The sequence below is a fragment of the Chlamydotis macqueenii genome, chromosome 1, assembly GCF_036417535.1.
Source record: "Chlamydotis macqueenii isolate bChlMac1 chromosome 1, bChlMac1.mat, whole genome shotgun sequence".
In the NCBI taxonomy this organism is placed as follows: domain Eukaryota; kingdom Metazoa; phylum Chordata; class Aves; order Otidiformes; family Otididae; genus Chlamydotis; species Chlamydotis macqueenii.
In genome coordinates, this window is record NC_141556.1 from 87,090,103 (window position 1) to 87,108,532 (window position 18,430).

The window sequence follows — 18,430 nt, forward strand, 5'->3', positions numbered from 1 at the left end:
TGAGGAGTGGAAAGGGGCTTTTGAACAAATCTGTGGTTTGAATTATTGTTTCTAACATGCTGCTGTAGTGATATAATTTCGTTACAAAAGTCTCTCCAATCACTATAACCACCTTTTACTGTTGCAATTATGATTTTGTCAAAAGACATCATTACCACTCTGTGTTTATAAAAACTTGAATTCTCAGTGACTATAGAGGATCAGACCTCATGAACATGTTCTGAAGTAAAATAATCTAGATAACTGCTTTTGTAGGTAAAAAGTTTCATTCAACATGCCTTGCTTCTTGCTGTTCTGGCTTTTTACAGCTGAGTCCAAATTAATCTTTTTATAGAATTATCAAGCTGTACGTGCAACAGCATCTTGCTGGCTATTGTATATGGTGCATGCTGTAATAAACATTTGTGATACTGATATTCAATGGACTATCCCCTGTGAATGATTTTGCCTTCAAAAGTGTCAGTAAAAAGTCCATCACTGAAACTGTTTGTTCTCTGGTAGAAAGATTACAATCTCTCTGTGATATGCCACCAAGCTTCAAGCACTTAATTTGACTAACTGTTATCAGGTATGGAAATTTCAGCTATGGCAATCTACACCTTGCCTTTTTCATGCAAAGCATGCCTTTGGTCCATGCTTGGACCAACTTGTTATTTTCCATCTATTGAGCTTCAGATGTCTTTGTCATGGGTTCTTTAAGGGTTAGGAGTGGTTTTTTTGCAAGTATTTTTACCTTCTTTCTATTATCATTAATGCTGATGTTCTTATCAGTGTCGGAGACTTCTCTCTCCTCTAAAAGACAAGTTTGTTTTTCTTTTAAAGAAAATCCTATCTATACCTGCAGTTTTTCTTCTAGTATTTACAGCTTTCACTACTTTCACTATGCAAATGCTATCTAGCATAACCATAGAGATAGTCTTGTTTTTCGGATCAGGAGTTTGCATTGCTTGTACTTCCTGAGCCAAAGTGACATCTTTCTTTTAAATTTTTAGCTGGTAGAGGCTTCTGTCTTCTCCTGTCTCTGTGTGCACAGCTGCCCCTGATAGTATAGGTGTTATGTCTGTAGTATATCATGCTACCAGTTCTGGCAGTAACAGAATTCTCCATGTTGTTATAAGATCTCTTGGCTTATCATCCTTACAAAACTTGATATTGTATACAAGAGCTGTGGGGTTTCTCACTTGCATGTAATTTCTGCTAATGTGAAATTGTGAAGTCTGCTAGCTTTGTGGTAAAGGAGAGTAATGAGCTGTGTGCCACAGTAATGTTCAGTGTTCACCTGGAAAAAATCAGTTGACTAGTTAGTGTAATGAAGTCAAAAGATTCTCAGGGAGCTAGAACACCATATTCTTTGTGCACTGTTTGGAGGAGGCAGAGGGGACAAGACAGGCGTTCATATTTATCAGAGTAGCTTAATCTTCTCAAAATACAATTTCCTGTCTCAGCCCTTATGACGCAGTGAACTGTGTCTTAGTCTCTTGTGTTCAACAGAGTTTCTGGTCTCAGTGCATTCTTAAGTTACTTCTGCATTAATTCATGACTCTGGCGAAATTTACTCCTTTACAGTTTCTATGTTAATGAAATTTTATCTTAGGAGAAAATTTATCTTATGATCTTATGGATATGGAAACATCTTACATCATGATGTATTATTTTGTAGCGCTTTGTAATTTCCATAATTTTCTTGGGGTTCCTCCGAGCTAAATAGTCCAACAAAATCTATGCCTTCCCCCGAGAAGCAGAGCAAACTGGGACAGTGAAATATTCCACAACTATCATTCTGCCATGAGGAAACAAGCTGTTGCGCTTCTTTTGGACTGATTTTGATCTATACTGCTGTTTGCCTACACTTTGAGATTTGTACAAGGCTAAAATGTCGATGGTCATTTGATTCTCCTTCATTAAATATTTATTTGATGCATCCAAAGGTCTCAGAAGCCCCATTTCCCTTATGTGGAGGCAAGTTGATTAGATTTGCTGTGTCATGGTCACCTTGTTGTTTAGACATCCATCTGTTATCAAACTCGCATATAACTTACTGATCAGTAATTCTTTAATTTCATCCTCTGGTGCCTTCCTGGTCTTTTTCCCAGGTAGAGCTTTTAGGACTTAAACGTGGACTGGCAAGCTGTGAGTTAAAGCAGGACACTTCACGGAGGCCTTGACTGTCTGATTGTGACTGGAGAAAGCCTTTGGTTCACCCTGACTGGATAAAGCCTTAAGTAGCCCAGTCTGATCCCATAACTGATCCTGCTTTGAGCAGGAGGTTGAACTAGAGACATCCCGAGATCCCTTCCCACCTGAATGATGCTGTGATTCTCAATTCTAGGATATCAAATTAATGAACAATTTTGCATTAAAAATTGTGTGTTGATTCTTGATAATGTCAGTAAGAGACCTCAGAAGATCTTCTGTACTGCCTGTGATCAGGCTTTTATTGCATTTATCATGCTGTAATGTTGTTAGCTGTCAAGAGAGGATCACTTTACCTGAGTCATCTTGAGGTTCTAATAGCTATTAATTGGTCAATTTGATAAGTGCTTTGTGAACACTAAGGAATTTGCTAGTGCTAGTGAAATGACTTTTCTCTTTTAGTATAATATTTGCATTCCTCTTTTTCTTACATTACAAGTTCATGACACTAAAAGAAATGATGCAGTATTATTGCCTAATCTGGTGTCAGAATATTTTAGTACAAATTCCAAAAGCAATATGTGTACTGACTTTGAATGACAAAGCAGTAGAGTGGGACCTCTGGCATCTTGAGAGGGACATCTGTGCCTAGGTTGATGTCAGTTTAACACAGCAGTGCTTCCCAGCTTCTGGGCCTGTGCGTATACCTTTGCTGTGGTTCAAGATTATTGTCTATGCAGGAGTTAACTGAGCTGTGAGAAATGTGAAGGGACTTTTATGTTCAGAGGAATTACAGCTGTGTAGGTTGGACAGGGATCTCTTGATGGTTGTAGGGAGACATGGACTTTGTTTTGCATGTCTCAGCAGGCTGCTTAGATACAGTTTGAAAGATTTGGAATTACTGATGCTGACTTCCATTAAATCCTGAACTCGATAAGAGAAGAGCGCTGCTACTGTGTGAGGTAGTGCTGGTAAGGCAACTGGCTGCGCCTCACTTCTTAGCATCTGCTTGTGCCCTCCAGTTTTCTATGAGTATGATGACTCTGATTAAAATAAGAAAACTACAGTCTTGAAAATCATAGTGAAGTAACCTGTTCTAGTCGAAGACGTCCCTGCTTCTCGCAGGGGGGTTGGACTAGATGACCTTTGAAGGTCCCTTCCAACCCAAACCATTCTATGATTCTGTGAAAACTTTACTTGCCATGATGTAATCAGTTTCTTAAAGGATTAGTGTTGATCTGTTAGTTACATTAGCATAGTTTCTCCTCTTAGCATTTCTCAAACTTGTGGAGATCATTATTTAAGTCCTATGCATTTTCTTGGGATTTTTGTTTACATTAACAATATTTTAATGTAATTTTTAAGATCCAATATAAAAATACATATAATGTGGATACAGCTGCATGGCTGTTGTTTTAGAACAGGTTTGTTCCTAACTGTTCTTTTGTGTGGGGGGTACTGTCTTTTGGAATCTTATTTCTTCCTGTTACTTGCTTTGATCTGTTTAGGTAACTAATAATTGATTTTTTTAGACTGCATTCACTTTGCAGTTTGGTAGCTGCGGAATTTCTGCTGTATACTAACAAGCAAGGAATTTTAAGTTTTAGCAAATCCGTAAGCACTGCTTAGCAGCTGATGTGTACAATTAATACTTGTGGGTCAACAAGACCTTTTGTTTTTTAGAAGTAGCTTGCTTACTAGGTGGTGGAAACATCTGTTAAAAAGAGTTGAGAATGTTTTGTGGAGCAAACATTAATAATTTTATACTGCTTTTTCATTGTGCTTTCTAAAGACTGCAGCTTTTGGCATTTGTTTTGGTAGAGGCTATATGACAGTGTATCTTTGTCAAGTTGGAGTTGCTAATTAAAAATTTATGATGCTTTTTACAAAATTGTTTAGTCATACTTGGATACAACAGTCTAAATAAATCCCTTTTATGCTTCAGATATTGGTAGGTTTTTTTTTTCTTTTGGTTAGTGTCTTAGACATTAGACAGTATTTTTCACCAATTCCTTATGCTTAAATGCATTCCTTGTGCTTAAATTTGTAAATGTCTGTGCATTTCTTTAAGGAAAAGAACGAACAAGAAAATTACCTAATGCTCTGCATTAGGCTCTATACCTCAAGTCCAGTAGACTTGAAGTTAATTCCAAATTTATTCATGCTGTATAATCTGATTTCTGTAACAGACAGAAATAGTGGCAGAGAAATGATCAGTATGCTGGGATGACTGTGAAAGATGAAGTCTCAAATAAGGAGTAAAATATTGTATTCGTACAAAGTAGTTTTATAATGTAATCGAATCCTATTTTTTTCTATCTCTTAGATGATGAAGCATGCCTGGGACAATTATAGGCAATATGGATGGGGACATAATGAGCTCAAACCAATTGCCCGGAAAGGACATTCCACCAACATATTTGGTAGGCTGTATTTTCTGTTTGGTTGGTTTTTTTTATCTTTCTGTCTATCTTTCTATCTGTCTATCCTCTTGGAAAGTCTACTCAAACTTCCTACCAAATTATGTTTTAATGTAAGTATTTTGAAGTGTGAATCACAAAGTGTATCAATAATTTCAATGGTACTTTAATGAATTACTTCACTGAACTGTCTTTTTTGGAGTAAAGTGTTCTTATTTTTGCAAAAGCTAAGCTGTGTTGATGTGCGTTGTTACTTTGTGTACACACATATATATAAAAAAATAAAAGTTACAATGCAGTGGTGATATTTGGGATACAATTAATATAATTAAAAAAAAACCCCTCATCTTGTATAGATCATTGTGTTTAATTGCATGAGAATGTGATACAAGACAAAATGCACATGCAAGATCCCAAAAATGTGCTAGTAGCTAGATGAAATATAAAGTAGCTGGATCTGGGTAAGGCGAAAGCAACGTTGTTGCTTGATGTGTGACTTGTGGATTCTGAACCTCCTCTAGACTGAAATGAAAGAAGAAAACAACATTCAAAATAGAGAAATTTGAGGGTAGGGGAAGAGTTTTTTCAATAAATTTGAGGGACAGAGCGAGGATATTTGAACAATGGAGTGTGAATATGCGTGTTACAAATGATGTTGAGAATAGTATGAAATATGAGGAAGGTAAAGATCAAGAAATTGAATAGCCTTGTGTTGTGTACGTGTGATCAGACTACATGGCTTCTCTTCCTTAAAATATCAGTGATCTGCAGCAGTACTGCTTTTGCTGTAAAGGCATTAGGATAGAATTAGTAGAACAGTGATCGGAAAGTGACAAGTATTTTATTGGTATTCAAACCAGGAAATAATTTCTCCCCCCAGCCCTCCAGTTCAGTAGGACTAATGGTTCAAAAAACTTGTTTGTAACTGTTGAGGACTGAGCCCTGGAGGTTCTCTAGCTTTGTCTTCTAGTATAATATGCAACCTTAGTATTAGTGATGAAAGGTTAAGCCTGGATTGGTCCAGAATGCACAGCACCTAGGATGACTGAGCCATGGATTTCATGCATTTATTTTGAAATATACACAGGAGAGCTGCTCTGAGACTGGGTAGGGTTTTCTGAATTTGTTGAGGGTTTCTGTGGAATCTGAGGAAGGTACAAATTTATCATAACCACTTTTTACATCAAGAATGAGTGTGAATATACTGTGTATACATTAAGTATGAGGACAGGCTGAGAGTTAGGGCTGTTCAGCCTGCAGAAGAGGAGGCTCCGGGGAGACCTGATAGCGGTCTTCCAGTACCTCAAGGGGACCTACAAGAAAGATGGGGAGAGGCTGTTTAGTAGGGCTTGTTGCGATAGGACGAGAGGTAATGGTTTTAAAATAGAGGGGGGTAGATTTAGATTAGAAATTAGGAAAAAATGTTTTACAATGCGGGTTATAGAACACTGGAACAGGTTGCCCAGAAAGGTGGTGGAGGCCCCATCTCTGGAAGCGTTCAAGGCCAGGCTGGATGAGGCTCTGAGCAACCTGACCTAGTCAGGGATGTCCCTGCTCCTTGCAGGGGGGTTGGACTAGATGACCTTTGAAGGTCCCTTCCAACCCTAACCATTCTATGATTCTATGATTCTATCTTAGCTATAATAGTTTGCTTGAAATCAAGATTTTATGGGCTTTTATTGTAGGGCAGTTGGCTAATGACTTTGAGGTTGGTTCTCATAGTAATTGGAATTTGGTTTATTTATCTTGCTTTAAACTTTGAATTTGTTTCTTGTGGGTGGTAGAAATAGAGATTAGGATTGTGTAATTGTCTGGTTTTCTGTGTTCAGTGCTTGAACACAGAATAAATTATTTTGACTTAAATAAAAATTTGGTTAGCTTTTTGTTTTCATTTATAGGCGAAAAGTAAACTCCCAGAGGAAACCTACTCCAAAAGAAGAGTAAAAGGACTTGTTTCAGAAGTTCTGTAATACTTTAAGGGGTTTTTGGTTTGGGGTTTGTTTGGTTTTTTTTTTTTTGTTCTGTCCCTTCCCTGATCTTGTTAAATTTTATCTTGAAACCATTCTTGTATCTTACCAAATAAACAAGTGATTTTCTTTACATCCAAGCGGTTTTTCATCAAATTTATATGCATGATGAACTACAACCTTGAATAAGTGCTGGACATGCAGAAGGGAGGAGAACTTTAACTGGACGTACTGCTTCTTTCCCCTGCTCCCAGCAATGGAAGGAGAGCCTCTGAGATGCCTTTTCTGTGATACTTAAGAATAAACAAACAAACCCCCAAAACTGCCCAAAAATAAACCCCCTCCCCAGAAACCTGTAGTGCGTAGAAGCCTAGTTAAATCCATAGTAGAATAACTTCAGCTTCTTTATGAGCCCTGTCTGCACTATGGACCCTTCACCTTTACAGTGAGCAAACCACTTAGCCTGGCATTGATTGCTTTGTTCACTCACTGGAACCTGGTTCACTTCAGTATGGTGTGAAGGCTGGTATTTCTTTTAAAGAAAGAAAAAGAAAATGACTGGATCAGGTGGAGTTGTCTGAGGTGGAGGGAAGATGAGCAAGTTAGTGTACTCAGGAGAAAAAAAGCATCTGGGCTGGAAGAGGAGTTTGAAGAGTGAAATGGAAGAGTTTAAGATGCAGCCAGTAGTGAGCATAGTGCAAGGGGAGAGTGTGAGGCTGCAGGGAAGACCAGAGCAACAGGCTTCTGCCATGACAGACAGGAGGACATTTCTTAGGTTCCTGGAGTGTATTGTGTAGTATTCTTAGATGATTTCTCTTTGCTGCCTTGTACATTGGCGCTGCTTTCATTTCTACTAGAAAAATATCTTCTGAAGCTTCCTGTGATTTAATGTATGTTAGCTCTAATTCATGACTTTCCTTTATATTTTTTCCAGCTGATGAAGTTGGTTCTGCAGTGAAAATCTTTAATGTTTACCTGTATGTTCATGTAGCCTTTGCTGTTGAATTTACTTGCAATTTCATTGCTTAATCTGCCAAGTATAATTTTAGATCAGCCTTGGTTTGTAACCCAGACTCTCTGAAGTGAGATTTTTTTTTTCTTTATATGACAGTAAAAGATTTTTTCTAGTGTTTGTTTTCAATGTGACTGACACAATATTTTGAAGCAGTTCTGAATTACAGTTTTAGTCTAGTCTTTTTATTTTCTTTCCATTCCTCCTCTGCTTACTTCTAACATGTCTCCTAATGAGCCTGGAGGACTTCTACTGTTTTGTGGTTTGTTTTTTTTTTTTTTCCTCCTTGGAATGCTTGTTCTTTGAAGTTTTGGCACTGCTGTCTGAAATAAATTGCAGGCTTCCTCCACATTCAAGTTTCTCATCCTCTTATTCCAGCTAACTCTAGCAGCCAATTCCCTAAGTGTTTGACCTTTTAAAATCCGGATGCTATTTTATGCCATTTAATTTTTAGCCAAATCATGTTATGATTACTATGTTCAAGGCTATTTCATATAAAAAACTTTTCTGAAATTTATAGTGTCAGCATATACAAAGTCGAAAATAAAATCAACTGCCATTGATTTGGTGAGTGGTTGATGAGAAGGGGGAAAAAAAAATTGGACCAAGTACTGAGAACTGTCTAGGCTGCATTGTTACTGCTAGTACTTTACCAATCTCTGTTACCCATAATGACACTGTTCCCAGTGGTATTTGCCTTTATAGAAGCACGACATAATTCTTTGAAATCTAATGCTATTTTTAATGAAAAGCTGCTCAACAAAAGGTGGTTTTATTAATCTCAAAGATGATTTGACCCAAACTATTTTCTACCATTACTGCAGTCTGTTGTACTTCCATTTCAATTCATAGCATGTCTGTGAGATTCAGTAAGGAGATGGTATCACTGGTTGACACCGCAACCCTTTGCATGAATCTTTCGGAAATCAAGTTTACTGATAACTCTCAAGTGAGGTAAACACGATTAAATTTAGAAGGCAAATAAGCCATTTGACTTCCCTGTTGGACTCCTCTTTCCCTCCAAAGCAGTCTATATCTGTATCTATGCCAAGAGGAACATCAATTCCTAACCTAACCTAACATTGCAAGATCTGTCAGGGTTCAGACTGGGATCAGAGAAGGGAAGAGGAGGTGGCCTGCTCTGCTTTCATAAGTCTTAGTTTTAAGTCATTTAAAAAAAATAAAGGAAGATGGTAAACTTTAAAGCAATATGCTGTGTGCCTCACTGGGGCAGGCCAGCAAGAACATTTGTGGGCTGCTCAAATTATTAGTTTGACTTTTATAACAAAACCTGCTGGGGTTGCTTTAGTTGACCTACGACTAGAAACTTGCCAGTCTTTTTGAGATGTCTGACCTGGTGACTGTAAATTGTAAAAGAGAGCCTGCTAAAATGTTGCTCATCAAACTGTGTAGTCAGTCAGTAGTTAATATCTTGAATAGTACCTTTCCAACAGCTGTGTCACAGCATTAGTAGTATGGTGCTGCCTTGGGAAAGTATGACTGGGAATTGGTGGGCTTTTAAAGGTACTTACATTTAGATGACACATGGTTCAAACCTGTATAGGTTCTGTGTTGGTGAAACAGGGTGATAACTTGCTCCTATTTTTGTGAAAGTTGCCTGTTTTTTGAAAGGGCCGGTAGTCTCAAGATTCATTATTTATTCCTACCCTATAAGGTAAAGTATAAAAGGCAAGGAGAAAGTATAGCAGAGAGGTATAATTTCTCTTTCCAGTTTAAATTTTTATTTGCAGCTCTACTGGTGGTTGTAGCAGCTAAGCTAAAAAAAACTTTTTTGTTGGGCTACTTAATTTGATGGAATAGTTGTTTGGCGGCCGCAGGGCGTTATTGCAGAAGTGGGTTTGTATGGAATCTGGGTCAAGTTCTCATAAGAACATAAAGGATGAAGAGAAAAGGCTGATGGAAAACGATGCATATAAGATAATGAGCAAGCACTTTCTGGGTTTAGTGAAAACCAGAGTAGTTAATAGTATTGTAGGATTCTCTTGCTGTAATGAAATCTGATTGGATTTGCTTTTGAGGATCAGAGTAAAGGTCTGAAACATGCTGTTTAAAGATTATTTGTCCCTGCATTTGTTTGGTGACCCCTAGATTAGTATCTTATGGAAACACTGTTAAAAATACTCAGTCTGGAAATGCTTCAGAGTTTTCAACTATGTGTATTTGTGCTATCTTTTACTTCAATATCTTATGGACTAATTACTGTAGCACAAGCTTTGAGGATGCTTTCTAGTGAGTTAAACTGAGCAGTTTGTACTGGTGGGTTTGTATGAGTCTTCAATCTTTAATTTTATAAAACAAAGTTTATTTGAGAACCTGAATGACTTTAAGGAGAAAAAAAGTAAAGAAAAAAGACTACAATCCTTGGGCAACTCACAACATTGTCCTCGGCAAAACTAGAAATGGTGGACTATCATCTTACCTGATGCTTTCTGAAATGAGAGTTTTGAAATTTATGATGTGTGTTTTTGTTTTGTTTTTGGAGTGTTAACTATCTAAGAATAAAGTGAAGATGTGCAGTTTGTCAGGTAATAAGTACGTGACAAAGTACTGATACAAACTCTTGCAAAATTATGAACTTCCCATGTTACTAGCAGTGCATTTCTAAACTTTACGTTTGGACGTATTCTGTCTAGAGATGAGCTGCATTAAGTGAAGACAAACTGATACTGTATGCATATATGTCTAGATATGTTTTGAAGGGTGTGAAAAGATCTTTCCTAAGTAATAATGATGTGGTGTTTTTGAGTTGTAGACACTTACATACAGACATGCACAAGGATTTAATGAAATTATTATTTTGCATTTTGTCACACTAGAACTGTCTCACCCATCTATAGTGCTTTCATGCCTTTCACATTCTCTTAGCTCATGTGCCATGCAAACGGTTTATTTAATCTGTAATGTCTGCAGGCTTTGTCTTGGAATGTTGTATTCTGGCAGGAAGGGAAAATTGTCAATGAAGTCACATTGTGGTTGCATTTGCATTATTTAGTAGAGTCTGAAGGCTGCAGTGCAGTGCCATATCTCTTCCCTAATACATTACCAAATACAGCTGTTCTCTTTTATGAGGGACTTTTGTCTGGCACGTTCAGTGTCATATAATGTGCTACTGCTTCATACATATGGGAAAATGAAATTTTGAGGTGTATGTTGGTTAACAAGCAAGATGTGACCAAGGGAACAACTCAGGGATTTAGTTGGGGCAGCTAGTGAGCTGATTTATTTTTCCTCCCCCTCTAACTTGCCAGTGAACTGCTTGGTTTCCACCTTGTTGAGTGTGTCCTGTTGCCTGACTTGCTGCACAGTCGTCTCAGCTTTCTGCTACCAGTGCCACTGATAAATCCCTGTGACCTGAGAGAAAGTTGCTGAGCCAGCTGCCAACTGTCCAGTGCTGCAGCGTGGGAAGCTCTTGCTGCAGATCTTTGTGTTGCTAAGCAATGGAGATCTGACAGCGCATTTCTCTGCCCTGCTGGAGAGCAGGATGCTCCCAAGCCCGGCAGAGAAAATGCATTTGTCAGACTGCAAGGGCACGGGTTGTTGCGAAAAGGAGCTGAGTCAGGCGAAGGAGTCTGTTTTTCCAGTACCTTTGGCAAATACAGTATAACTTGGGAAAGTGATGTGATTTCTTTGTCCAGTTTGTGGTCTAGAAAACAAGAGGTGGAGTGTTTCTTGTAACCACTAAAAGAAAATGCTTTAACTGATTTTTTTTTTTAAATCACCCTGGGAAATATTAATTAGGTTATTAGACATTTTTGTCATCTGTCATTGTAACAGTTATTGGGCTGTCTGAGCTCCTCTGACACTGTCATCTGAATAGTTGCCATTTACTTTTGAAGTTCATGTAATTGAGTGTCAAGGGTGTCAGGTTTCATGGGCCGTTTTTTTTTTTTTCTGGGATATTTTTAGCTGCCAAATAACCTGCGAATTTATAAAAGTTATGGAAACAAACACTTTTACTGGGAAGAAACTAGATGATATACCCTAAAGACTGAGGGATGACCTTTTGAAAATATGGCTAAAAACTTCTGTGTCTTCTCATTGTAAAATGCTAATGAAGAGTACGCTCAACATCCTTTCTCTGTGCATATTTTCAGCCTCTGGATCTGTGTGAAGGATAAATGAAAACAAAAAAGGAATATGAGATATATGTAAACAAATATGTTCTTGACTTTGTGTTTTGATGAAGAACAACTGTTTGGTAAACAGCAGTTTTTATCTTAACTGTACATGCACAAGTAATCTACCCATCACTGCCTTTGTGGCAAATGAAAGGGGAAAGAAAATCTGTTCACACTAACTAGTAAAGAGAGGTCATTTTAATGGTGCAAATTTCAGCCCAATCTCTGTATTTAAGGTTCTATTCAATTTTAAAATAAATGAAACTGACCTTAGCACAGGTCTGTGCAACCGTGTTATCTGCAAAATCTGTAATAAGTGACTACACTGAAACAATGTTGAATATTATGTGTGCATTGAATGTGTGTGGTTTTTTTACCAGTAACACACATTTTGGAAAGATACAATTTTCAGAAATAACATAACTCTCAAGAATTGCTGGCTGAGTTTGGAATTAGAATAATGTTCTGATAACACTAGAAAAATTCCTTCAGGTCAGATGAAAGATCAAACATGATCATTACTCATCCTCCGAAAATTGCTCACAGCAGGTACCTAGGGAAGAAATGCAAGAGCAGGAAAAGCATGTAGTAAGTGAGCATTTCTCAGTGTGTTTTGGACTGTATTAAAATACTAAGTAGACAGGCATGACAACTAAATAAGGATTAGCAAACTGAGCTCTCTGCACATGTACAAAGTGGGAGGCAGATGCAAGTGTGGTTTCCTGTCATCTGAAGCCAGCTGGGAGGCAGCTGCAATTCAGCAGCAGTTCAACCATGGGAGTGCAGCACTGCACTTGTGCCCAGTACACTGATATTGTTCACTCAAGTTTTGCATCATCTAATGAAGTGTTATGGCTACCATGCTGAAATCGGCTCCTCTTTAACTGTCTTAAAGAAAATTTAGAAGGCATTTTGGACCAAAATGTGTGGAAGTGGCCCAAGCTTTTATCTAAAGATGGAAAAATGTATGTGACATGATGACTGTTAGAGGTGCACTTCTTGTGATCTTTTTCCTCCTACCTGGCTGACAAAGTAGTTTAGCTTACAATTATCTGCCAGAAATTGTATCTTTACTGTCTTGGAAGATCAATACATAGCTTGCTTCATACATAAGATCTCTGGACTCAAGTCACAAGTCCAGATAACATCTTGCTCTCTTGTTTACTGTCAGATATTAATCTTGCTTTGCTTGCTACTGAGTTTAACTGACTGCTGCCTGTATTTAGGTTCTGCATACCCTTGAGCCATCATTCACAGGTACTCTTCCCTTCAGTCTTCCACTTCCTAATTTCTCAAAATGGAGTTTCTCCAGATCTGTATTTCTGGTTAGTTTTTATCAACTGCTTCATATGTGTAGCTGATGGCCATTGCCCTTCACTTGTTGCCTGTTACGCTTGCCTGCCTTCTGATACACTTTTATCCTCTCCTTTGTGCTCAGTTTAATGCCATCTCTCCCTCCTTTCTTTCCTGCTCTGAAGCTCATCCTCATCTTTCTCTCCTGATATTGTGATCCTTTGGTCATCACTAGGTCTTAACCTTCCACTAACTCAGATCGTAGTTCCAGCGTTAATCTTAATTATGGTCTGCATACAGTCCGCTCTTTCCTCCTCTTATCTACAGTAATTCAGTTTTGTGTCTGTGCTTGAAAACAAAATGAGGAGGAGGAGGGGCATGGAAAGGATGAGACAATTGAAAGAAACATAGAAAATTTAAACAATCTGGTATTAATATGCTAAACTCTCTTCAAATTTAGTTTTGAGGGCATTCAGGCTTCGTACTAGAGGGACTGCATTCAACTCAACTCTTACGTGTATGAATTTTGAGTTAAGCTGAAGAGCGTCTAGGGTTTAGTTGGAGAGCAAAGTGAAGCAATCAAATGAAGAGCAGAGAAGAGGTAGGTTTACTGTAGTATAAATTCTTAGACAAAATTTTTAAATTTGAGACTTCAGGACATAGTTCTTTAAGCAGCATTTTGTTGATTAAAGACATCTACCTTCAGGTTTGCTTTTAAATAGATTCAAAGACAAGTATACACTAAAATGCTTCATTCTCATTACTTCCTCATTTATAAAATTAAAGCATTACAATTGATTATTTACTATTATTTATATGCTAAAATACTTCACTTTCAAGTACAAAAGATTAGGAACTCCTTTTCATGTTGTCTGTTATCAGCAATTTAACAGAACTGAGCAATCAACGTGCTTAGTTTTTTGTTCTGCTTTTTGAATTAGACTAAAATGTTAAAGGCAATTGATTTCTTCATGGATACTTAAAGGCTTATTGCATTATATGGCAGAGCTGAAATCATATGTTAGCTTTGTATGAAATACATGGTTTCATTGACAAATTTGGAGGCACTTGTTCTCACAGTGGAATTAAACTCCATTGTTCAAAAGTTTTAATTCATTTTCTTAAACATTATTTTGTTCCTTGTGAGTCATTAAGATATTTTATAGGTGGCATGCTTCAGTAGTGACAGCTTTATTGCCAGAGTCTCATTAGAGGTACAGAAAACTGGGTTGATAATTGTTTGCTTTTAGTTTTCATGTTATGTATTTTTTCTACCAGGTCTGTAATTGTCTATCACATTAAGAAATCCTGTTGCTACAGTCTGAAAACTTGAATTCTTTGAATCTTTTTGAGTAGAAATTGCTATACTTCCCTAGTTCAGTACAGTCTGCATTTTTCAGGCATTCTGAAGCTGGGCAGGCAGGAATATCAATAACAAGAATATTTATTTTTTTTAAGATGGCAATAACTCCGTGTTTAATGTCAGAGTTTATCAAGGAAGCATTTTTGCTCTGTTGCTAGGAATTAAAACACTTGCCTGTGTGAAAAAGAACTAGTCTTTTAGGTTCAAAGTGTGACAAGAGGTCACCTTGAGGTGACTTTACACCTCCTCTTTTGTTTCAGGAATCTGCAATGGAACAGGGAGGATCTGCTTTATGCTTGGGAACACCCCAGTTGTCAGGTTGCTTTGGCAGTAATGCTGGACCATTCTGAAGTTCAGGTCACCTGCCAGAGTGGAAATTTAACTTTTAAGTTAAATTATCCCTTGCGAGTTTGATTCTCATAGATTCCTTTTGCAAATTGATCCTCTCCACAACTCCAGTTAAACATACAAGTAATCAAAGGCGTTCTGCACCCGTAGGAGTAGATTCTGCTTCCAGTAAATGATGTCTGTCTAGGGCCCTGAAAAAAACAAAGAACTGGATATGGGTGGCTATGAGACCAATACTATTTCTGGCACACAAAGTCTGTTTGTATCTTATGATTCTGTCCATCATTAGGATCATCCCACTGGTTCTGCTGTTTGGAGACTGAAAGCCATTTCTTTACATCCAGATCTTGTCTCTATGCATAACTAACTATAGATTCTAGCCTTCTAATGCTTATGAGGAGAAGTTAGCTTTCTGGGGTTTCTACACTTCTTTCCATAACAGGGATGCCTTGTTGTGGAGATACTTGCTATTTGTATGATATAGAGGTAGTTGTCTTCAATAGCAGCCCAAATACTTTTACTATATCCAACTGCTTGTTTTTTTTTTCTCAAGAAATCTTGCTGATTCCTTCAGCTTTCTTCAAAGCACGGCTGGTGGGGGTATCCACAGGCTGTCCTTGTAAACAGGAAAAAGTCTCTATTAGATTCCCCTGCTTTTTCACTGGTTTAGAAAATACTAAAACCCTACCTTGACCCACTTCTGGGTTTTTGATCTACTATCTTTTCTGCTTAAAAATAAAATATTTCCTTCTCAGTCACTGCGTAAGGTAGAAGGGTAAGAATAGTTACATCCACCTATTAGGCCTATTGTAGCTGACTTTACTTGGAGACAGAGTAGCCTCATGGTAATTTTTCCACTTAGGCTGGTTTCCTTGACATTGTAGCCGCTTTTCTGTGGCCTAGCATGCATTTTGATAATTAGAGGTCCATTTGATCTGCATTTCCTTCAGGTTTGTTACTCCTCTAACTGGTCTTTGGGTAGATGCCAAGTGTGTTCTAAGACACTAACACATTTCTAACACAATAGTGTTAGAGGACAGACAGACAGAGGGTGAAAGAGGAAGAAAAAAATGTAACTATCTATAGTTGTAGTTATTTGAAACCTGCTGGCCATACAAATTCCAGTTTTGCTTTATCTTGAGTCTGATCTCCTGCTGTTGACCCTAGCCAGCAGCCATGTTGACCCGTCACCATGCAGCCGCTTGCTCACTTCCAGTCTCCCACTCAGTGGAGTCGGGGAGAGGCTAAGAACAGCAAAAGCAAGAAAACTCTTGGGTTGAGATAAAGATAGTTTAATAAGTGAAGGAAAGGAGTGAGATGGGAGAAAAGTAATGCAAAGGCAAACTGAAGGTCAGCTAGTCCTTGAGGAATGGCTGCCTGCCAGATTAACACCACCCCTCCCCCCACCCGCCCCCCCAGCTTTTATCATGGACCATGATGTTATATGGTATGGGGTATCCTTTTGGTCAGTTTGGGTCAGCTGTCATGGCTATCTTGCCTCTCAGCCTCTTGCCCACCCCTGGCTTATTCACTGGGGAGTGGCAGAGGGGGGAAAAAAGAGCCTTGACGGTGTGCAAGCACTGCTCAGCAATAGCCAAAACTCTGGTGTGTTATCAACGCTGTTTTAGTCACTGTTTTAGTCACCATACATGCTGCTGTGAAGAAGATGAAGTTAATCTCAGCCAGACCCAGTACACCTGCTCAGCCCTCAACTCAGGCTAATGAAGGCCCCCATGGAAGTGTTTTTTTTGGAAGAAGTAATGAGATTTGTGTGTGTTGTATACTTGTTGAAGAAGGGAGTAGGTATGGGTCACATATCAAATAATCATACTTTCTGTGGAGCACCGATTTGATGATTACTTTTCAACTCAGAGTGCACGAATTCAGTTTGCTGACATAGAATTTTAATTTGTCATCTTGTTCCTTATTTACATAACATATCTGTCTCAAACTTCCATAGTCGTCTTTGATCGTAATTGATCTGTGCTGCTTCACATATTTTCTCTAGTACCTCACTGCTCATAGTCTCTTCTGCCTCCACATAATAAATACACCAGGCAACCCTGCAGTTGGTATCAGACTTTCTAAATCTCTATACTTATTCTGACCGTATAATGAAAATGGACTATTTCTTTTCTTCACATTCCTTTTGTCATGGAACACATGACAATGATCTGTCTCCCTGTACTTTGATAGTCTCTTATGAGACGTTGAAATGGTATAAATAAACCAGTTCTTCATCTAGCACTTTGACGTACTGAAAGAATTTTAGATAGGAAGACCATTTTTCTTTGAATAGCCCTGCTCTTTACACTTAGTCGTATGATTTGCTAGATATTTCAGACTGTAGATTTATGTGCTGTCAAGTGAAGGAATTATTTGTCTAATCTCAGGAAACTGAAGTCTACCTAAGTACAAATCTGTCTTACTCTTTTGCAGTCCTTTGGAATAATACTCTTGCTTAATGAGAGTGTGCATGATTTTGTTAATAGTTTAGCTATTTCACTGCTAAATTCCTTCCATTAGCTCATGATGGATGTTCTGTTTTATTTAGAAGAATGAGCATTGCATTCATTAGGCAAACTTCATTAAATTTGGAGCTCAATCAGCTAGAACTATAATTATATGGAGAGGAAACTTCCTAATCTGACACTTGTAAAACTGAGCCCTTTTGGAATCAGTTATTATCTTGAGCAGCATGACCGACTGAGCCTTTGTATTGAACAGAGGCAGACCCTGGGAGGAGTGCCTTCAGCTAAAGAGAAGTGTTATTTTCTATTATAATTTGTTTTAGAGCCTTTTTCACCACAGCGGCACATCTGTTCTCTCTATATGGTTGAGGTGGTAGTAAGCAGTGTATACTCCTCTAAACTATTATCTCAGTTTAGAGTTACTTTGTTGCTTTTCAAATGACCTCAACTGCAGTTTAAGTCTATCAATACTGTCCTCTTGTCCTTTAAGGAAAAATTTATGGATCTTAGCATGGCTATGAAGAGGAAAAAAACCATACTTTATTATGAATGGAAAATGATTTCTTTTTGTGACTTTAGACTGAATGGTTTGTGTTGACATCAGGAGGGGCAGATACATGTGCCTGTCCGTTAGTCTGTTTTCCCTATAGCACCATGTGTGACTCTAGTGCAGGCCAGTGATCTTTGAACTCTTGCTGTTTCTTCCTGCTGCTGCCTTCTGGTAGTGCAGTGCATTTTAAGTGGAGGAAGACAGCTATGACACCATTATTGCCTGTTCTGGTTAGGCTGTGAACCTCAGCAGGTACAGAAGAATTCAATGGAAGCTAGTATTTAGAAACAAATTAAGAATGACATCCTCTCCACATAGTCTTCCAAGAAAGAAGGTGAGAGCAGTTAATTAATTTTGCTCTCTAACCCAACCCAGTGTAGCTGACAAATGGTTTCAAGTTGTACTCGTCTTGCAACATGGGGCAGCCAAGGTGTTATGTTAGTTCTGTTGGCCTCTGTGTTGCCTTGTGTTCAGCTGTGCCCTCTCGTCTTGTGTCTACAAGACTTCTGGGTATGAATTCTGCATTTTGGACTCTTCCCCCTCAATGCCCAGGGGTATGAAATTAGCTTGTGTTGTGCTGCCTGATTGACACTAAAATAAGATTACTTGGGTACACAATCTGTTGCAAAATACTGTCTGTCATCTCTTGACCTTTTGGAAATGTGTTTGGCCCAAAAGGTTTAAAAAATGAAGATTGCTTTTCTGAGTCTTCCTCAAGGAAGAAGTATTAGTGT

The 18,430-nt window shown here is 38.2% G+C and overlaps 1 protein-coding gene across 1 annotated transcript in view; it reads left to right on the top strand.

Moving 5' to 3' along the window:
• Positions 1–18,430, top strand: part of MAN1A2 (mannosidase alpha class 1A member 2) — a 144,283-nt gene that overhangs the window by 44,996 nt on the left and 80,857 nt on the right. The window contains exon 3 of the mRNA XM_086759953.1: positions 4,460–4,556. Coding sequence (XP_086616079.1) covers positions 4,460–4,556 — 97 coding nt within the window. The remainder of the gene's footprint in view (positions 1–4,459; positions 4,557–18,430) is intronic.